Below are 22,405 nucleotides of genomic sequence, written 5' to 3'. Positions count from 1 at the left end.
CAAAGCAAATACCATCTGTTTATATCAGCGGAAGGGAACCTTCCGGTGAACTACAGCTCCCATCATGCCTGACCTTTGGCCATGCTGACTGAGGCTGATGGGAGTTGTAGTCCAACAGTATCTGGAAGGTCTCGGGTTTCCCACCACTGGAAGCCACTGAGGTGTAGTGGTTCGTGTGTTGGACTAGGACTCCAGAGATCCGGGTGCAAGTCCCCACTCGGCCATGAAATTCGCTGGCTGGCTTTGGGCCATTCTCGGACACAGCCTACTCTACCTCAGGGAGTTGTTGTGAGGATAAAATGGGAGGAGGAGGATTATGTAAACAGCCTTGGGTTCCTTGGAGGGAAAAAGGCGGGATATAAGTAATAAAATAAATAAGTAAAATATCAATGGGACTTGACATCCGCCTGAACGTGTTTAGCATCGGGGAGGCAGCTGTCACCAGAGATTTTACATCAGTCGCTCGTTTCCTTGGACAGGTAGTTGGCAAGGCTAAGAGTCTTAAAGGGGCTTTTTTAGTCTTAGATGAACTCACTGGGTAAAGGGAAGAGGACATGTTCAACAGGGCAGGTTTAATAAACCAGGAAGGATAGACTTCAAGGCTGCCAGCCTAATTCATTTCGATGGAAACAAAGCTATACATGCCAATATCAGCTCAGGTTTTTAATGGCAGAATTTGACATTATTGAGGATCCAAAATAAACAAGCAGGTTTATGTAGCTGCACTTCTAAGTTTGGGCTTCAGTGTTGGCCTTTGTGTGAATCATACTATTTTTTTTAATAGTTGAAAGATGACTGCCAAGACATACAGTTCAGTCACACATATAGCTATCCTTATATTGGTTTTCCTCTTATTTTCAAAACAGCCCATTGAAGATTTTTCCAGAAGTAATCCCATGTAGAAGGAATAACCTTATTTAATATGACATAACATAATTAATTTCTTTCACTACTAGTCAGATGGAATTTGAACAATGACCACTTTATAGGCTCATGGTTCCGGGCTGTATTGCAGTCATTTACCACATGTGAATCAAAGAATAATCCATCCCTTGAAGATGCTTAATTTATTTTGGTGATACAATCTGGGACTAGGGTGTGGTGTTGGTCCTAGCAGGTTGTTCTGATCCTGGAGAGAAACTTAATTCCCTCAAACTGTGTTTTATATCGTGATCCGCAATTGCCATTTCTTTTTTCTTTTCCTTTTAAAATCCCCTTATATTTAATATATAAATTTTTAAAAATAGACTACCTAAAACTTTTGTATGGAACTGTATCACACACACAAGTGTGTGTGTGTGTGTGTGTGTGTGTGATATTATCACCATGAGTCTAAGGCTGCAATCCTATACCCACTTACCTGGGAGCAGGCCTCATAGAACAAAGCTAGGCTTACTTCAGAGTAGACATATACAGGAGTGTATCATAAGGGGCCTTACTTCAAATAAATCGCATTATCAGCAATCACTTGCAGGCCTATCCAAACTGCTTTTCCCTGAAAGTAAGGCCCTTTGCTTCCAACTGGTCTTATGTCCAAATAAGCATGCTTCAAATTGCAACCTTACTTGGCAGTAAACTCAGTTTAGTTAAGCAGAGGTTAAAGTTTCAAACTGTGTTTGAACTCAGTGTAAGTTTTTGGTTTCTTTTAGGAGACTGTTATACATTAGAAAGTTAATAAGAAACCTAAACATTGACTAGTCTAGAACATAACAAAGAAGTAGCAACAAGGTATATGCAAAAGTAATGATTTAATGACTGTAAGCAAGACAAAGCAATAGAATTGTGCTTCTTTTGCGGACCAGAGGCAATGAAATGTTTAGCTACAGTTTCCCTGTACAAACATGAAACAATAGTCATATAGGACTAACACCCTCACAAATGTGTAACTGATGAGTGAAGAATACACACACACACACACAGTTTGACGAAAGCAAAGCACAAACTGAAAAGTATTCGGGGCTCCTCAGGATGCTTACATTTTAAAACCTTCCTTCTCCCCCCCCCCCCCCGCAAACTCGATGCCTTCAGAAACCTATTTTGCAGAAGGGATTCCCCGCAGGTTTTTCGAGATATCAAAGTACCAGTTAATCTTTAATCAAGTTAGTACTGTACCATATACACACATATATATTAAAACAAATTTAGATTAAAAGCCTTCATCCAGCAACTTGCTGATTTCTTAAGAAAGCATGAATGAAAGAGGTTCCCGCATATTTTATGGCTTCTTGTATGATTTCCTGTGCTTTTTTTTTTTTTAAGGAAAAAAACACAAACCCATCACACCAAATAATAAAACCAATGAAAGAGTTAACTCACTCCCCTGTTCCTCCATCTTCTACTACTCCTGTAACCTCCCCCTCCCCCTGCATCATTAAAACAATTAATCACATTGTGTAAAAGTAAAAATAATATACTACTTGGAACAAGACAAAGCCCGTAAAACCCTTTGGAGATTGCCAAATTGCTTCCGGGTTAACAGCGATTTGAGCTTGCCCTGCAGCTTTCAGACGTCACTAAGGGAAAAGAGCTCGAGCTCGTATCTGCGGAATCAACAAGGACCTCATAAGAGGCATCTGTGAAGGCTACACCAGCCTGGGAATTTAACCACCAAATCGAGAGTGCACAAAACACAATATTTTCTTTATAGTATTTATAAATATATCATACAATACTGCTTCCTGTTTTGTCATATACCAATATGGCATTGTTCAACAAACGCAAAATGCCATCTGATTCTTACAAAAAGTGTGTCTTTTCTTTGATTTTTTTTTCTTTAAACAAGTCAGTAAAATAAACGGCAATACCCGCTTTTAGACCTACAGGTTGTAAAATTGAGTGTCTATCTTTTTTTCTTTGTTCTGTTTGTTGTCTAGTTTTTCCTTCTCCTCCTGCTTTCCCCGTCTTTAAATCGCTTCTGCACTTCAGCAGAGAAGTTATCGATGCAACATAAAAATCAAAATGGCTAATAAAGCAAGAAATTGTTATTCACAGTGGCATGGCTACTACATATATGCATAACTTCTATGCATATTCAATTCGGTTTTGTTGACGAATCTCAAGATGGGGGAAAAATCCACTTGGTTTCTACAAGTTCACAAAAACAGCGAAATAACAATGAACAATCCGAGTGTATGTAAATGTAGGGAATTAGTCTGGATTAGCAAAACTATATTCCATTATCGATATGCATCCATTTCCGGATAATCCCAGGTCCAAACCAGGAAGCGGGTTGACGGTGGGGAGCAAAAGGACCCCCAGAAAACAAGCGCTCTTGCTCCCCAGTTTATCTGGGTTTAGACCTTGTTTCTCATTGCTAGTCCTTAAGAAACAGCTTTTAAAATTCTTCTTTTGTTTCAATCCACGGTTCATATCAAACGGTCACCCAGTAAGTCCCACTATTTTTAATACTCAACGTGTGTGAGGGGGAGACAGTCCTTTATTATTCCTCGTTTTAAAAGCAATTCGGACTGCCATCACTCCTGGGATTAGGATCTGTGAAGCTGAATGGCATGGAGAGAAAGAGACAGAAGGGCAGGAAAGACAGCTCTAAAGACATGGTGGGGCGTTCAGTCCAAGGGGCATTTTGATGTGTCAGCCAGACGAAGTCGCCGAGGAACCATTTATGGATGCTTTCCGGACTCTGTTGGCGAAGGAGGAGTGGTGGTTGCTGCCTGGGCTGCTGCCAGTTCCATTCATAGTACTAGAGATATGGGGGAACTGAGGGTGGGGAGACTGCACTGGGGTGCTGGGGCCGAGCAAACCACAGGATGACGTGGAGGGGGTGCCTCCCGCAGGGCTGCTCGCCTTCTCGCTCCCAGAGTCACTTTCCAGTTCGCCACTGTGGTTTAAACCATCTCTCTGGTGGCCACCCAGCTTCATCCTTTTGCAAGTAGGTCGCACTCGGTACTTCAAAGGCAGGGGGCCGTTCTGCAAAAAAACAAAACGAAACAAAACCGAAACAACACGGTGTCAGCAGGGGCAGCACCTCTTCCCCCACCGCCCTTCCTGTCTGCCCAACTGGCCCAGCATTACAGAGGGAGGCTGCAGACTTCTCGGTGTATTTACCCTTCTCCATGTGTAAATGTAGGCAATATCCATGAGTGTGTAGTAGTCCTTCAAAGGCTCCTCTTCATACATGACATCGATCTACCAAAGAAATGTAATTCAACTTCATTTGATATATGCCAAGTGGGAGGAACGGCAACAGCACCATGATCCACACACCACCCACTTCGACTGGAATTTTAAGGTTCCAGCCCAGTTAACTCAATTGAGACCAGTTCTGCCTTACATCCAAGAAGTACTTAGATCTGCATCCTGCTCTACATACATTCAACTTGGCAATAATTTCTCTTCTAAGAACCCTAGACTTTGGTGGGATAGTTCATCAACTCTTAGAAAGCCAATAGTGTATAGGCCTATTTTTTTTTTTAATCCAGAAGCAAAATCCATTAGCAAAGGCTATTGAGCAATCTTAACATGAAAAAGACTTCAAACATTTCACCCCAAAGCTGTCTAAAAGGCTGCATTGATTATGATCTTCAGCGACAAGGCAACACAGGATCTGACAGCACAGGGCAAAAAGGTTGAGGATATTTATCTGATCCACCATTTCTGAAAATAGACAATTACATTAGAATTGTCTAGAAATGTTTATATATAAACTGAAACACACTACTAACTTACATACAATATAACTCACTGTGTGCCTTCTAGTTTTTGATAAGAATGTTTAATAAAGAACATGACTTCAAGTTAAACACTTACAGCCTAAATTGTATTGGAACTTCTGCCACCCCCTTAAGCCAAAAGTACCTGAAAAGTATTGGGTATGTCCATTTTGCTCCGGAGAAACTTTCTCAAGTGCATTACAGTCATTGCTGCTGGGCAACGTAAATATCTTTTGTCATTTGCCTGGTAGGGGCATTTGATTGAAAAAAAATTAATGCATATAATTAAGTACTTGGCAATAAACTGATACACTGTGTAAGTATAGTAGGGAAATGGTTAAAACTAGATGCTTATTGCTGAACCAAAAGGATTGAATTAAGATGCAAAACAATGAATAAGGAGGGCCAAAATATAATGCATGTTTATTAGGTATTTTGCAGGTTTTAATTATAACATATGACTTTATTTTTAAAAAAAATATGTTTTCAAGTAAGGAAAAATAGGAGACAGTCCCATAATGGTACAAACTGTATGGATCATCAGTAACAACTCATTTAATTTTAGTTGCCAAGAAGATACAATAAATATCTGCACAATGCTGTTAATTTATTTGGGGGAATTAAAAAAACAACTATATGTCTTGTTGACCCTCCAAAATTATCTTTAAAAAATTTTTTCTGAAGAAGAGTTGGAAGACGTTTATTTACCTCCTCTTTGGATTTCTCTTTCTCTTTATTTCCTTTCCGTTCAAGTCTGGGAAGAGGAGTTATACAATTATTACAAAGAGCTGCTAGCTATGAATGTACAGATAAAGGTAAAATATTGCTTTTGCAACTTGCCTATTTTGGTCAAAGAACTCAATGGATAAGCTTATTATCTCATCATCTGTTATAATCCTTTTGTCTTCATCTGCAACTTCTCCCCTGTCTTCATTAGAGCCATTGGCAGCTGCACAGAATTTCCACAGTAATTTATTTACATTTTGAAATTCAAAGCAGGAAGAATGAGAACAACACTAAGTTACAGGGGAAATCTCTGAAAAGATTATCTGCAAATACTGAAATAGGTCACAGCATGTATAAAAACATTTAAATGAATTGTCCTCTGTATTATCCCTGAAATGTAATATGGGCTATATATGGGAAACTGTTTTAGCAGCCTTAACTTTTGAATAAGATGACAGTTTTATATCTATAAAATAAAAAACTGGGAACTTTTACCATCAGCAGATGGGTGAGCAGCATAGAAGTCTCTTCTCCTTTTCATTTCATCTGAGTGAGAAGAGATATTTGTCATTAAGTTGACTCCAGTTTAACAACTGTAGTACTTGTGCTAGTTGTTTGGTTTAACTGCTTACTTACTTTTGAAAAGGCCTGGTACTAACTTGTACACAATGTCTTGGAGAGTTTTATCAGATCTGAAATACAGAATTCCAAGACACTCAAATTTAGAGCTATGTCCATATGGAAATCCAATCTGCATTTCATACTTTCCAAATCCAGAATGCAACTTCTACCAAAATGGCCAGCCAAAACTCCCACCAAATTTAAGCACAGTTTTTACAGAAGTTTTACATCACCAGCTATTTATCTGACTGCAAAAGCATTATTTTCTGTCCACCAGAAACCTATCTGGCCTATCATTACTCTATTGTCGAAAATGCATAACAGCTAATAAAGAGGTCACAAGCTAATAAATAATCACAAAACAGCAATGAATAAATAGGACTTCTGAAAAGAATTTCACTTTTGCCTTTCTTCATCAATATTTTACATTTACAAATGTCAGTAGTTTGTTCTGGAGTAAATCTGGGAACTAAATATACAGGGTGGCAATAAGGGGGCGAAAATAGATAATAATTTGCAATTTGGACAGGTGAGGCAAAAAATAAAACAACCATATACATATTATATGGGGAGGGGCAGGGATCAGAAAATGTCTGGACTGAAATGTCAGTTCGATCTTTCACACAAGAACTTCTGTATGTAAACCCTTTTCAGATTTAAACTTAAACAGATTTAAAGAGGTAGCATCCAACCAAGCACAACCATTGCAAAGCTCTCAGTTACGGCAAAAAGTGACATTTGTAGTTTTTCCCCTACCTTATGTTCAAAAGTGGTCTGGTTTTGTGAACTTGGACGTCGCAAATAGGACAATACTTGCTCGTCTCCAAATAGTGCACAATACATGTCTTACAGACTATAAGGAAAAAAAAGTATATATGGAGAGAAGCAAGATTTCACAGAGCAGTCAAAGCGAAGTCTTCAGCTATTAAAAAGGGTGATGAGGGTGAGTTGTTAAACCGGGACTCATTAGATAAAGTTAACCATCCCTTGTCAATAAAAAATAATGGACAAATTCTCCAAGAGCACGGGAAACCCTTTTTTTTCTGCCTGGCATCAGAGATGTTAAGGGGGTAGGAAAGCAGAGCACTTCTTTTTCTGGACTGGGACAGCAAAGGCCAAGTGAGAAGCAGCAGGGCAGGAGTACTTACAGGAATGTAGACACTCGATGATGGTGGTTGCATCAATGAAGTACCCTCCGCAGATCACGCACATGAGATGCGGGTTTAACTCGGTGATTTTGATGCGGGTAGTGCGATGCATATTTGCGCAAAGAGGCAGCTCTGAAAGACACACACACACACACACGAGGGGCGTTTAAGTGCCAGAAAGACGACCGGAGGGGAGGGGGTGGCTTCAAGGCAGTTCTTCTGCTCCTTCCCGACTTAAAGTTACACCCCACCTCAAGAAAAGGGGGGGAAACACCCCTGATTCAACGTGACTAGGAAGGTGGTGGGACGCTGCCAAGCCAGGACCTGTTGAGCAAAGCGGGAGGGCAGTGCCTGCGGGGGGGGGGCGTTCTGCCCAGTGCCCACCTGCCCGCCCCCTCCACGCATCGGTTGTTAGCGACGGGGTGGCGGCGATCACTCCGAGGCGGCGGCGAGGCGGCGCGACTGGGCCCCTTTCTCGTGGCGCAGCGAGCTCCCCGATGGTGCTGGCAGACGAACGGGGGTGGGGGGCGGGCGGAGAAGAAGCGGCGCCCGATCCCGGTGCAGCTGCGGACGTTGCCCTGGGCATTTCCGGCGAGGAGGGGAGGAGGAGGGCGGCGGCGGCAGTGGCTGTAGCGGTGGCGACGGAGGAGGAGGAGGGAGAGGCGAGCAGGGGAGGGCGGGCTGGCGGGCTGCCTGGTAGATTGGGGCCCGCCGCACCTCTGCAGCAGGGCCGGCGGGCATCGGCGAGGCCGGGCAAGGCGCAGAGCGGGCGGCAGGGGAGGACCGGACCGGCCCCGGAACTGGGCTCCGCTGCCACCGCCGCGCCGCGGAGCCGTCGTCTGGCTCGCCAGTGCCTCGCCGCCAGCCCAACAGGCTCGGGACGGAGGCGCCTTCGGAACCGTGCGATCGAGGGGGTTGCTATAGCAACTTCCACTTCCACTTGGCATCCTGCCACCGCCCGGAGCGCACCAGGGAGGGGGAGGGGGAGGGGGAGGGGGAGGGGCGAAATAAAAGAAGGGGGAAGGAAGGGGCGTGGAGAAGGGCCGGGGGTCCTGGGAGCCGCGGGGGTCTGCGGCTGCCGCACCGGGGGGGGAGCCGAGCCTCGGGGTCCAAGCGGATGCCTCCAGTGCAGGGGAGCCCAGAGAAGCCCCGCGGGGCTGGGGGCAGCGGCGGGGAAGGCGCGGGGGGGGCGTGGCCGGGCCGGGCGGGAAAGGGGTCCTGTTCGGGCCAGAGCGCCCCCCTCCCGCTGGAGCTCGGGGCCGAGGGACGGGGTGGGGGCGAGAGGAGGGAGGCCCAGAGCGGCGCTGGCGGTGGGAGGCCTCGGAGGCGGCCCGAGCCAGCACTGGGGTCTGCGCCAGGCCGAAAGCGAGAGGCTCCTCCCGGGGGCCTCCATCCACGTCGACTCGGGGCAAGAAAGCAGCAGCGGCTGAGCCCACGCCGCTTCCTCCCTCCCTAGCTCCCCTCTGCCCTGGCCCGCGCTTGCCACTCTCCGCTTGGCTCCGCCAAGGGGCAGAGCTGATAGTAGGACCGCCGCGGGCGCTGCGCCGGGTGTGTGTGTGTGGAGGGGCGGCGGCACCTTAACGGGGCGCGGGTCTCCCGCGGGCCTCCGGGGCAGGCCGGGCAAGTTGGGATGAGGCGAGAAAGCGCCTGGCTGGCAGGAGGGCGACCAGCAGCCCGTCCCGCGGCGAAATCCGCACCTTGCCCCAGAGCAGCGCAGCGACCAGCGTGAAAAGACGCACGCACCACTGTCATTTCCAGAGGTTGCCACCGCGAGCCGCGCAGTTGCGCCTCAGCTCGGAGCTGCAGGCTGGGAGCCGGAGAGAGACGCTCCGGGTAGATGCCTGCTGCCAGCCCAGAGTCCCACCCCAGGCAGGCAGGCAGCTCCCGGCCGTGCTTGACGAATAATTTACAGTGCGATCAGGTCAGGACGGGGGTGTGTGCTTCCCCTCTTCCCTCGCAGCCGCGCAGAGTACAGGTTAAGTTTCCTGATCTCAGCAGGTCCCCTCCTTTCTCGGAACCCACCGCAGTCGAGTCGAGACAAAATCCTTCGCCGCTTCCAAAAGAGCTATGAATTCCAGCCAAATTTGCCCAAGAAAAAAAAGGGGGGGCGGCGAGGAGGCGGGTGGAGTTGAAGACGTTGCTGGGATCGCCCGCAGCAGAGCCAACGAGCAACCTTAGCAAGCCGCTTCACTCGTTCCGACTGCCTCTCTCTGGACGCCCCTGGACTGAAAGCGAGAGGAGGAAGAGGGCAAGTTCTGCGCCGAGAAAACGGTTGTTTGTACCCGCCCCCCATCCCCAAAAGCAAAGAGAAACAGGTCTGGCAAAGAGAGGCAAAAGAAGGGAAAGAGGCATACTCTTGGCCTTAGCCCGGTGTGTTGCAGAGAGGCCAGAATTCATTGTACGAGGATTGCAGAGAAGATACCCCCAACAACATCAACAAAGGGAAAAGCCTCGAGTTTTTGGATCTCGCCAGCCTCGATTCCTGGCTGCTTCTAGACTTGCCTTCCCCTTCATCCAGGAGGGAGGTTTCTTAAGTTACTCTGACGTAAATAATCGCTCTCTCTCCCCCACACCCATTTCTTTCCTCTGTTTATTTCCGCAAGCCAAGACCACAGTCGATCCTAAATATCTCATAACTACAAAATAAACAGCGGCCCATGTTGTATATTAATCGGTTGGCTTAAAATTCTTCTTCTGCACTGAGACACGGAGGCAACCCAATCCTTCAAAAGATACTAACACATGTTTTATTTCACGGAAACAGTCTCTCTCCCTAAGTGGAAGAAAACTCAAATCAACCGTGACGCTTGTTTGGTCGCAGCTACCCGGTAACCGCATATTATTTATTACCCAGGTTAGTTCTCTCCCCCAGGGTATGGCTGGAGGTATCTCTGACACCCAGAATTTTAAAACGGCAAGCTGAATCAAAGCAACAAGACACTCTTTTCACTGAAAGAAGCCAACGCACATGTCCCTTTCTATTCATATATAGTATATATTGCAGATATAAACATAAAGAGCATCTCATTACCAAACACACAAATTCGTCTAGGAGAGGAGTTTGAACACCTATTCCCTCCTCTTCCTCCTCCTCTCCCCGCCAAAGATCCCCCCCCCCTTTACGGTGATGTCCTGTGTTGATACAGTCGAGACATATTGCCCTTTAAGACCAGATAACCTCTTTTATTTTCAGGCTCACTCCTTCCCAGGCACGTATTCAGCCGTGAAAACAAGGGATGGTTAAAACACGTTATGACAGCCCACTGAAAGTTTGGAGGCCTTACACGGGTTCTCTCAAATTGAAAAAAAACAGGGGCAAGCCCTAGTATGAATACTCAGGGGCACTATGTGAATTAACACAGAGCAGCTGCACTGGCAGCCCTGTACTGTAGGCTACCTAAAGACCAGGTAAGCTGGACTGGAACAGAGCTGCAGGCTTTGCACCTACAGCCACGCAGAAAACTGGACCTTCCCCTGCCATGCAATGCTGGAGCTAATTCTTGGAGGCAATCAATGCCATTTTAAAATGTGTGGAAACTGATTCTGGAAGCAGTATATGGTCACATATGTTGTCAACAAATGTGCTCCCCCTCCTCATATCTGGTCGAAATATATGTGCAAACACATCGCAGCAAAGGAAAACATCAGTGTGCCCAGTGTATGTAGTCCACATTCTATATAACCAAACTCCTGAAAGTAGAGCATGAAACTCTCCAGCTGGTTGCCTGTAAGCACACTAGCGGGTTCCACCGCAGCTATCTTCAGCGTCCAACTCCCAACAAAAGCCTTCACGTATAGAGCAGAAAAACACAAACATTCAACCCAGTCTCCTTTCCACCCCACTCCCCGCACAATATTATATTACCAGAGTACCTCTTCCTTGGAGGATCCTTTCAAACAGACGAGTCTTAAACACTTAACTTTTTTTTTTTAAAAGGTTAACAGAACTGTAGAGGTTGTACAAACACCATGCAGATGCTGCGACCACATGCCTAACTCTCCAGATTTGGGGGCAATGCGGGATTTTACTTGTAGGGAGAGAATGTTTGATTTGGTGGTGCTGACTTGTTTCCTATCCAGCATTAAAAGAGCGAAAACGGACCCACTGTGAGACTGTACTGCCAAGGCCAAGTGGGGTTTAGATGAACAAGTACAACCTAGCCAGGAGAGCCAGGAACACACTCACCCCGTTTCAAGTACTGGGAAGACGTTTCAGTTAACTTGCTTTTATTCACCCTAGAAGGATGGGAGCGGGGGGGTGGGGGTGGAGGGAGGAGGGGGTGCAACACCAACTAAATAAATGAAAGCCACCCTAGATCCTGCAAGTCGCACCATCTCACCTTCCCAAACTATCCCGATTCTGCACATGGCAACTTCTTCGAGAGCCACACACGCACGCTGCAACCTCTCTCCCCGAAAGTTATTTTTCCAGCTTTGCCCTGCCCTGCCATCCCCAAAGCCTAGAAACGTTCTCATTTTAAGCACAAATGAAAAGGGACACACGGGAAGCGAAGTGAGCACCGCCATCTTACCAGCCATTCAGTTCCAGCCCAAGTGTTCGCCGAACTTAAGTTAATAACATTTCTTCGGGAGTCCCCAGGGATTCCACGAACCCCCCAGCGGGACCGCCACCCCCCGCTGGACCCATCTCTATAAAATGGGCGCGCTACCTGGCTTTCGAAAGCTCGACCGATCCGTTTCTTTCGGAGGCAATCGCCATCCCATGACCCAGGCAGCTCCAGATTCCATTAACTGTCCCCGTTCAATCAAAATCTGCATTTAAACAAAGGGGTCTGAGCTCGAACGGCTAGTAGAGGCTGAAAATATAAATATCCTCCTCTGGGGCCATGTGCCCAGAAAGATTTTAGGACCAGGCTGGGGAAAGAAAATAACTAAAATTGGAAAGTCTGGCTGCGTAACGAAATCGAGTGCACGGGCTGCGGCGGCGGCGGCGGCTGCTGAGTGTCTCTGCGAGAGAGAGTGTGTGTGTGGCTGAAGCGAGACTGTCAGCGCTTTCCCCATACGGAGAGCTCGGGGACACCTAGGCTCCCCCTCGCAGCCTTCAAAAGCCCCCGAAAACCGCCGCCGAGCCCCCACCCGCCTCCAGCCTGGGCTAGGAAGCTCGCCCGTGGATACATACCCGCCAAAAGGAGCTGCTGGGTGACGATCGAAGCCGCCAAAAGAGACAATGAAAGTTAAAAGTCGTTCAGCAGAAAATGAATGTGAGCCAAGCGGCCATCTTGAAATGAACTGCAGACGCTGTCAATTGCAATAAGCGTATTGCTGCCGCCGCCGCCGCCACACTCAGCTCATTTTAGTTCCAAAAACACCCGGGGTCTCCTCCTCCTCCACTGACCCCTCCAGGTTCCCTCCGTTTCCTCGGAGTTCGGTCTTCTTCCCCCCTTCTCTTCCTTTTCTCCTCTCCCTTTCTCCCCCACCCCGTCCCCCTTAAATGCCTGGCTCGGTGCTGGGATCTTAAAATCGTTCTAATCCGGCTGGTTCGCTTCTCCTCTTCCACCAGCAGCCCATTGTCTCTCCCTCTCTCTAAACCGCCCCCCCCCGGCGTCAATCTCTTCCCCCTTCTCTTGCGTTTCTGTCTCTGAGGAGGTTCTTTCTCCCTCCCCTTTTCCCTTCTTCTTCTTTTTTTTAAAATAATATTATGGTTATTTCATAGTTGTTGTGGAGGGAGCGGAGGAGGAGAGCGGTGGAGGAGGCGTGTGTGTGTGTGGGGGGGACTGCTGAAGGCACACAGTGGAAACTGACACCGTCCCCAAAATGGCTCAGAGTTCGCCCGCCCCGCCAGCATCACGTGGGGCTCCTCATTCCTTAAGGGTGGCCTGGGAATTAGTGTCGGTGTAGTCGGGGCCCGACAGCCTCCCTGTGACCCAATCCCGCGACTCGGCCGCCTCCTCCCCCCCGCGCGCCACCCTCCCCTCCCCCCCTCCCGCACTCTGCCTGGTCCTCCTCCTCCTCCCCCTCCCCCCCCCCGCCACACACACACTCACGCTCACACACTTCGCCTAGTCCTCCTTTTCTCCACGGCACTCACGCTGCTGCTGCTTGTTCCACCTCCTCCCGCTCTTCCTCTCTCTCTCGCGCGCGCACACACGCATACAATGCATTTTTCCTTTTCTTCCCCCTGCACACGTACACACCCACCCCGCACTACACACACTATGCCCGTTCCGTCTCCACGTTCTCCGTACGTCCCCACATGTTACACACCCTGTCACCTCACACGCGCAATCTCGTTCTTTCTCGCCTAACTGTCGCTCACACACGCCCCGCTGCTTCTTTCTGTCGCCTTTTTCTTTTCTATATTTGCTACCACTGACCGACATCTAGCCTGTGGAAGCAACCACAATAACAACAACACAAAAGCGCTCCCCCCTTTTCCTCTCTCCAAGGCGCAATAAATGGACGGTTACCACCTTTGGCTTCATCCATTTTCCCCATCTAAACCCTCCGAGTCATAAACCTACCCTGCTCTTTTCTCCTACCGTAGGAGAGCCCTACCCGCCCCCCGCAACACACACACACACACGCACACGCACACACACACACACACACAGAGTTGCCCAGTCTCTAGAGCTCACCATTTTAATAGCTGAAGATAATGGCACTCCGGGTTTCCTTCTCAAAGCTCCCTCTGTACACACAGACAAGGTTCTCCATCGTCCATGCCCAGACTTGCTGCTGGTCTTCTTCCACGTGATGCACCCATGCCCAAAATCCTTCTCCCACTGCCCAAGCCACCGAGGGCAAGCCATTTCATGACATCTCAGAGACTTTAAGCGAGGCATTTATTTTCAGGTGTCAATGAAGTTGGGCGTGAGAGCGTGCAGCTAAAACAGAGCCCTGAGCTTCGTCTCTGTGCTTCCACCTTCACTCCTTGTGTTCCTTTTACATTTTCCCGCCTTGGCATTCGATCCGCTCGTTGTCTTTCTTCACTCTTCTTCTCCTACGACGTCTTCTACCCAGCCCTACAATATGTCCCATCACCCTTCCCGCCCTACGGTGCAACCTCCCCAGACCCAGCTCATTCTCTACCTGGCGTTCTCCAGCCCATTGTCTTCGCCTTTTTTCCCTTCCATTTACCACAGTTGTCTCACGTGGAAAGGATTCCGGGACATTTTTGAATCCTTCAAAACTGGTCTTCTTTCCCCCACCCGTCTGTGTCCCTTTCTTTCTTTCCCTCAGCGAGCGATATCCAAAGGTGACCGATCCGTTTCCGTTCAGGTATATTCATACATTCCCTCCCTCCCTCCCTCTCTCTCTCTCTCTCACACACACACACACAGCCTGTGTTTTGACCTCAGCCCCCCCTTTTTTTCCTGTCCCAGTGCCCTCGACGACTACCCCAGACTTTTCACTCCCACAATAGCCTGGCCCTACGCTTTATTTAGAAGCCGGAGGTCTTTGTTTTCCTTTGTTTCCTTTGTATTTTAATTTGTTCAGTGTGTTGAGACACGCGCGCGCGCGCGCAGCCCCACAGAGCTAGCCTGCCACCCATTTTGCCCCGGCTTGGTCATTTTTTCCCCGGCTTTAGCCACGCCTTCTCACTTCCCGCCTTCTTTCGGCGTACAAATTCACTTTCTTACACGAGCTCCGCCACCTCACGTTTTCCGTCACAACTGATGTTATTACACTTAGGTAACAAATGCCTCCCAGATTCCCCCACACCCACCCCGCAACTCTATCCTTACCACAGATTCTCGCCACTTCATCCCACCCCCACCTCGCCGTTCCCGCCTTACACCCTCACACACTTTCTTTGTCATACATTTTGTCAGGAGTTCTCACACCATTTTCTTCCACAGTACACACGGGCAGAATCCCACCCAATGGCGCGCGCGTCTTGGGTACAGATCCAGATAATGGTGGTTGGTTGAGGGCTTTTCCCCCTGTGTGGGCATTTTGAGGCGTCCAGAAGAACGAATTCGAAGTGGGCGGGCGGGCGCGCACGCACACGCACCCTTTTCAGATCCCTTCTTGCCTGCCCCACTTCTGGCCAAGAAGTACTTATACAACTATATCGAACATTCATTAAGAGCAAACACCGTGCTAGGCGCTGCCCTCCCTGAGGGGAGCGGAGTTTGCTCCTGCCCTCCATTTTAGGCAATCCTTCAGGTTGGCGATTTCAGGACGTGGTTGGAACGGGGGTCCAGTTTGAGTTACCCCTTTCTCCCAGGCGGGTGTGGTGGTATCTCTCAGTACACAAACCACCGTGTAATCGACGAAGATCTGGCAACAGAAAAGTCTCCTTTACAAAGGAGAGCAAGCCTGAAATCGAAGACTGACACTGGGGGCAATCCACATCCCAAGGACGTCTGTGATAAAACTCACATTCGGCGTTAATGGCAAGCTTGGGCTGATTTTTAAAGCCTGGGAAAACGCCAGACTCCTCCCCACACCCGCCATTCAGTGATAATACAAGCGGCCCCCCCTCCCCGCAAAAAAGTGACTTTAACGGAGAGCCTCCTCCCAACAGTTTGACCTGCACGTGTTACTTTTAATAGAATATTGTCACCATCCCCAAACTGAAGTATTAGAGAGTATCTCGAATCCTCCTCCACGCCATGATTATAAGGGTAGGAGAAATCCAACTCTCCCGGAAGGTATTCCTGGAAGAAGAGCTTTCAGCTTCCACCAGTGCAGGAGATACTGATGATGGTTGAACTTTGCATCCATCTAGGCTGCTTTGTTAAATCGAAGGACTTGAACCCCATGCACTGCTCCACACACACCGGATATCAAACCCAATGCTAGGAATTGGGTGCCATCAAATTAAATTGCACTGCCACATCCGTGAGTCTGGAATCGGCTGGAGAAGGATTTCAGTTCAACTCCATCATCCTGGTCGGCATACCAGTGTAGGCTCACCTCCCCATCTGCCTAGCCACAGGGAGAGAAAGATCTTCCCTAGCTACAAATAGTGTGAACCAAAAGAGATGGAGATGGTTGTTTGGCAAACCAAGGTCAGTTACCCTCAAGCCACCTATCAACCAAAAACAAAGGTAGATAAAAGAATATGCCCCGTGTGCCCCCACCAGTTAAAAAAACAAACTCCAGTTGTGAATGAGTCTAAGCAATGCAGTCCTAACGTTCTCATTACCCTGTTGCTCCCTTCTCTCTTTTGCCATCCATCTTTAAGGGTGATGACTGTTCTTTTCTCACTATGTTTGCCTAAATAGCATTACAACCCTGGACTGGCTACCACTGATCATTTGAGGTCTTTCCTTAAGGAGACTTTCCTCAGTTTCATCGTGGAAGTTGCAGGCACAAATCCAATACCCGTTATTTAACCTTTAACACAGTAGAAGTGCCCCTCTTAGAATGGCAAAATTTTGGATAAATTGGTGGGTTTGTCTCTCTGCCCATTCCCCCTGCCCCAGTTGTGGATGGGGCATTTGAGACAGTATTTTGCACTTGAGAGTCTGGATCCAATGCATGAACATTATTCTTTCTAGACTGATGACTTCAGAGTAAAAGGGCAAGTTGTCCATCATCCACACAGATCCCTTCTCAGCAAAGGGTCTTTCCATACAGGTAGGCAATTTCTTTTGTCCTCTCAAGGATGGCATAAAGCTCTCAAGGATGAAAGGAAAATGGGAACTCAGATCTCCCCCTGCCACCCCCCAATTAAACCAGAGCTGAATCACTACCTCTTTCCCAGCCGGGGTATATAAATACTAACTGGGAAAGTAGCCTCTACCCAGTTGTGAGATGGGGGCAAGGGTAGAGAGGGGGGGGGTGTTTGTTTTAAGTTGTGGAGAAAACGCTGGTCACATTCCATTTATAGCCATTCAACTGCATTGAAGTGAAAAGGGACTGACTGGTGCAATTAAGGGCACTCCAGCCATTGTCTATCTACATAAACTACTGAATATTTAGTGAGTAAATCCAGGTTGAAACAGATGAATGACAGCTTCGTCTCAGCTTTTGCCTGTGAATCACTTAAAAGAAGCTGTAACATGACTTCACCAAAATGAGATACAAGCTGGCTGACTACTTCAGTACAATACAATGAAGTCTTCCTTAGGTTCAGAGCTCCACAGCCCTTTAAAGTGATTTTCGCTAGGGAGGTTAATCTTGGAATGTTGACTCTATAGTGGGGACCTCATGAGAATCCAACTTTCCTCCCCTCCCCTCCCCAACAAAAAAACATTACACAGATAGAACACACAAAACAATTAACTCTCTCTTTTTATTAGAGGTTAGAAGTGGGAAAATGAAGAAATCAACAGCTTATTTCAAGAGAGGGCAAGATGGAACAGTGGGCAGATATTTAAAGGGGGAAGGGAAAAGGAGACAGTTGTCTGATAATCTAACAAATAAATTTTTTTATAAGACAAGATATTAACAAATGTGACAGTCTTGACTGCACACAAAACTTGTAATATTGCCTAGAAAGTAGGACACTCCATTTCAGTATGGCCAAAGGTTTATCAAAGTTCTATCAAATAAAGAGAACAAAGAAAAATAATCTAGTATTCAAAGAAGAAACAAGCCATTTTTCTTCTTCTTGGATCCAGTAGACTGCAATTACAGCTGTGTCGTTCTCTCTAGACTTTTAGCTGCATCTTTTAGTTTTCCAACTAAATCCTAAAACATAGAGTAAGAAGTTTAGAAGAGGGATACTTTTGCTGAATATATCTCATTACTTGCATATCCTACAAGCTCTGTGAAACTGTTGCTCTCAAAGGATATCAAATTTGCATGTGTAAAACTCAGTGTCTAACATATAGACACTTTATACTTATAGTTCAACATCTTTAAGAAACATACAACCTCTCTACTATATTTTAGTAAAGGGTACACGTTGAATGTTCAATAGGAATGTCGTGCTAATAACACTGGCAGATTTAAAATGAAAGTGTCTGGATTAATATAGTGCAGAATATAAATAATTGTAAACTTTTTTTAAAGTATCAAATTGGCCAAATTTGCTATTTTTATTACTATTTAATGGAACATAATTAAATTGATACAACAAATTTCTAAGGTTGCAGTCCTAAATAAATTTACTTAGAGTGCTTTGAAATAGATGGAATTTTCAAGTAAATGTGGCATGCAACGCTAAAACTAATTTTGAAACAATTTTAATATGAAATCGTAACTCCTACTTATTGGTTGCTCTTCACAGCTTCTCAAGTTTTACTTAAGACTGCAATCCTATATCCATTTACCTAACAGTAAACTCAATTGAACCCAATGGGACTTACATCTAAGTAGACATGTATAGGATTGTGCTGTTAATGTTACAATAGTGGTCTCCTATGAATGTTTACTCAGAAGTACATCCCATTGTGTTCAATGGAGTTCTCTCATGTATGTGTGCATAGGATTGCAGCCTTAATTTTTCTAAAACTTGAGTTAGGTTTTAAGTGCATTTTTTACTAGTTGTGTACAATGTAAACTTCTTAGTGTAAAGAGCTCAGTTTACAATCCTTCAGTAATTTAAAGTAAAGCCAAATTCCATGCTATTTGAACTGTATGTCAAAGTACATAGTTGTAGAAAATGAATTTCCTCTTAGATATCTCATTTTCCCCTTGAAAAGGATACTCCTACCAGACTATAGGTACTATGTCAGTTAACTTGAAATCTCATGTTGGGAAGGTACAAAAACAAATAGCTTTATGATATCATATTTTTAAGAAGACCTGTCATGGTCTACCACTTTACATTTTCATTCTGCTTTTTGCAAAGTTTACCTTTAGTGGATTCCTGGTAGAAAATATCATTCTAATGACAATGAAGACAACACACACGAAGATAAGAAATACCTGCAATTGCTCCATAGAACAACTAAAATTAATGTCGGGGTGAGGTCTTGAGCCATTGTTCTAAAAAGAACAAAAATCCCAAACATTAGAAGCTTAATATTTGGCAAAATCTAAAGCAACTTTTAATCTACTAATGGTGGAAAATGCTAAAGACTGGTATAGTACCTCTACATTTAAGGTCATCAGATAAGCAGGGCGATAATTTTTATGAAGTTGATTGGTCTAAAATGATAAGATGGGGGGGAAATCAGAATTTAGCAGACAAAGAATGCAGAATAAAGCAATACCCATACAATATAAGTTACCTTGATTTGATATTCCAAACGCCAACAAACATCAGTTATATGTAGTGGACATCTGCCTATACTGAAGAACACAATTATTATCTGTTAGGATATGCTATGCTAGACAGCATAACTTGTTGCACACATCTTTCAGGTGAAAAAACCCTTCTTGTTCCATAGATCAATAGTGTATCTCAAATATGGATTAAGGGAGCAAGTTACCTCAACTAGATAACTTGTGCAGATTTTTTTATTGTATCTATTTTTGTAGTCTTTTATATTATTACTTTAAAGTGTATTTGAACTTAACAGCAAAATCTTACGCATGTTTACTCAGAAGAAAGCCCTACTGTATTCAACAAAGTTTACTCCGTAGTAAAATCCCTACTCCCTAGGATTGCAGTCTTAGAATACTAAAACAACTTTCCTTGACATACCTTCCCAATAGAATTTCCAAGCTATCTTTATTTTTCTGTAAAAAGGAAGAAGGGGAAGAAAAAAAAAGTTTGCCAGTTTTTACAGATTAAATCAAATTTGAACAGGGGAATCAAAGAGGATAAAAGTTGACTTGAAAACCTGGTATTCGGTGCAAAATTGTTCAATTCTTTCTCTGTCAAACTTACAATCTTCTAGATAGGTGCTAAAAGGAAAACCAAAAATATGTATTAGCCTTAATGCCAGTACAAGTCAAGCAGGATTTAAAGCAATTGGTGTAAAAAAAAAAAAAAAAAGGAAAAAAAAGAAGTGCTTTAAAATGGGAATACCTTATGGCTGATTTGTCAGCTTTTTGCTTTCCAGCTTCCACTATACAAGTTGCAGCTGCTGCATGGCAATATTTTAATACTGCTGGATCAATATGTTCCAAGTCTGGGTGATCTAAAAATAAATGAGTTGTTGATGATATACTTCAAGGGGAAGTTTTAAATATATATGTTGCTAAAAACTTTCCCTCCATGCCGGGACACTTCACAGGGTACAATTATAGCAGTTTGGCAAGCAGTATGTATATCATATTGTCAAATTTTAAAATTACAATTCTAAACAAAGTATCAACTCCATAAGGAATCACAACTAACTTTGGGGAAAACTCAGATTCCCTTCACATCATACATGAATACCTTTCCCCAAGACTCAGTATCTGATCTCAGTTGTTTCCAGTATCAACTGATCTGGATTTATCCCACCTGGTCAGAATTTGGCATATAACCCTGAAGGAAAGCAAAGGATCTCATGCGTTTTCTAAAACACAGTGTCCTGGTTTTCCCCTTTCCCACTCGTTTTTATAAGCAAACCATTCTTGAAATTTATTGGCAATCATGGAGTTACGGTACGAATTAAACTACAGAACTGCAAACAAAATTGATGTGTTTAGAATATTGTTTTTTCCTAAGTCGGGGGTGTTAGGAGGAGGGAAGAGATTTTCTTCTAGTCCTGCTAAATGGCAAATGCAACCGTAGTCGAGATAATTTTGTGAAGGGTTTTATTATTTGAGTGGTATATGGGGGTCACTTTAAAACACAGGCATCAAGTTCGCTTTCCTAACTATCCTGCCCCGAATACCGGGTCACTTCAGAACTGGTTATAAACTATTCTAGGCACAAAATTTCTAACTTTTTTTTTGCTGAGTCACATTTAAGTAAATAGAATTGTTATTCGACAATTGCAGTTCAAGCTAGTTCCTACCGGAGGCCGCACATTTTCAAACCAAGCTCTGCAGTAAGGCGAACGGCATGAAAACAAACCCCCTTCCTTCCTCGCTATGCGAAGTGGCCGGCCCAGCGTCAATAACTAGATTGCTTTGCGAGCATGCAACTGCAGATTACCGGTCGAGGTTTTTAACTTTAAGCGCAGAAACGGCCCAGAAAAAAGAGTGCGATTTCTGTGTTATAACCTACATAAACACACAAACACCGCCTGGGAAGCCTGATCTTGAGACTACTACCACGGAACCTTCCCAAAATAAATCAATCCGTTTACACGCCTGACCTTTGCAAAAAAACAAAACAAAACACACGACTGCAGTGATGATCCTAGAATTGCTGAGAATAACTCGTTAGGGCAACAACCGCCCCCTCCCCCCAAAGCGGTGAACGTAATCCGACAACTAACGTAAATTGGGGGTGGGAGACCCCATGCAACAACGACACACTCTCGGCTTCCGGGACAGAGGCTTTACAGTCGCTTTTAGGCCACGAGTGAGCGAGAGGCGCATTTACATTTCTTCAAGGAAATGACAACCGCAGGGAAATGGAGGAGAGAGAGGAACGACCATAACAAAAAGAAAAGCAACAAAGAGAGGCGACAATCCGTGGGTGGTTACACTGAGCGCGGCTCGGGGCTGGGGACACTTCCTGCGTTTCGGGGGAAGCGAGAGAGCAGAGAGACAACAGCCAGGCATAACAACGCGTCAGGACCTGGGGGTGGGGGGGGGAGAAGCCAGAGAAAGAGCCCCCCATCCGCGTTCTTCCTTCCTTCCTTCCTTCGCCTGGGCTCCTCTCTCGATTTCTCTCCAGCTCGCAAGGCAGTACTGCAGCCTCCAAATTCCTGCCAGCTGAGGCTTTCGCTCGGGGAGCAGGAAACCCGCACTTACCTAAGGCGGCCTGCTCGGCCTGGCCGCTGAGCAAGCTCTGGAAGGTAGCCTCTAGCAGCACCGCGTAGGCTCTGGGGGAGAAGCAGCCGCGATCAGCCAGGATCTGCAAGCCACTCTGCACAGACTCCGACAGCTCCATTGTGAGCCGCGCTGTGACCTTCGACACGCCGCCCACGTGATAGCCGCGCTCAGCTGATCCTGCAGCTCAAGGCGAGCTGTTGCTGCTGCTGCTGCTGCTGCTGCTGCTGCTGCTGCTTATTTCAGCTCAGAGCCAGCAAAGGGAAAGGCGCTGTTGCCGTTGCTCTTGCAGCTACGAGTTCAGCGTCCAACCCCCCACCCGCTCCTTTCTTTGGAGCTCTAGCCACCCTACCTCTGACTCCTTTTCGTGTGTTCCAGCCACCTTCATTTGTAGCTGAATTGTAAGGTGACTTTGTTATTTTTTCTATTAAAGAAAAGGCCCGCTATCTCCCATTATTTCTAGATGGATATACCTTCTCGGTTATATGTTGTGAATACATGAACCCTTTCAGGTTTTCCGCTTAAGAATCTAAACTCCATCTTTGGTTTATTTCATGGAGA

At 45.9% G+C, this 22,405-nt stretch overlaps 2 protein-coding genes across 9 annotated transcripts; both read right to left on the bottom strand.

Moving 5' to 3' along the window:
- Positions 1-1,730: 1,730 nt before the first annotated feature.
- On the bottom strand, positions 1,731-14,363 carry BMI1 (BMI1 proto-oncogene, polycomb ring finger). Of its 8 annotated transcripts, none has more exons than XM_084859046.1 (11): positions 13,215-13,306; positions 11,836-11,938; positions 7,166-7,297; positions 6,774-6,870; positions 6,033-6,088; positions 5,892-5,942; positions 5,511-5,619; positions 5,379-5,424; positions 4,816-4,914; positions 4,066-4,146; positions 1,731-3,927 (listed from the first exon to the last, which is right to left on the bottom strand). In XM_084859046.1, exons 2-11 carry the CDS (start codon positions 11,912-11,914, stop codon positions 3,592-3,594), a joined length of 1,086 nt encoding a protein of 361 aa, XP_084715172.1. In that variant the 5' UTR covers positions 11,915-11,938; positions 13,215-13,306; the 3' UTR covers positions 1,731-3,591. The 8 variants fall into 8 exon arrangements, with proteins under 8 accessions (XP_084715172.1, XP_084715171.1, XP_084715175.1 ...); XM_084859045.1 differs by lacking the exon at positions 13,215-13,306 and adding an exon at positions 12,306-12,890; XM_084859049.1 differs by lacking the exons at positions 11,836-11,938; positions 13,215-13,306 and adding an exon at positions 13,762-14,363.
- Positions 14,364-17,353: 2,990 nt separating this feature from the next.
- COMMD3 (COMM domain containing 3) lies at positions 17,354-21,995 on the bottom strand. The gene is made up of 8 exons (XM_084859052.1): positions 21,827-21,995; positions 20,001-20,112; positions 19,813-19,876; positions 19,674-19,708; positions 19,258-19,318; positions 19,118-19,174; positions 18,953-19,012; positions 17,354-17,770 (listed from the first exon to the last, which is right to left on the bottom strand). The coding sequence occupies exons 1-8, from the start codon at positions 21,963-21,965 to the stop codon at positions 17,711-17,713; spliced, it is 588 nt and encodes a 195-aa protein (XP_084715178.1). The 5' UTR covers positions 21,966-21,995; the 3' UTR covers positions 17,354-17,710.
- Between the last annotated feature and the right edge of the window lie 410 nt (positions 21,996-22,405).

Source organism: Heloderma suspectum, chromosome 5 (assembly GCF_057233095.1).
Source record: "Heloderma suspectum isolate Gila_16-S chromosome 5, 16-S_ref, whole genome shotgun sequence".
NCBI lineage: Eukaryota > Metazoa > Chordata > Lepidosauria > Squamata > Helodermatidae > Heloderma > Heloderma suspectum.
The sequence above is the reverse complement of the archived record's forward strand: the minus strand, read 5'-3'. Positions and strand labels throughout refer to the sequence as shown.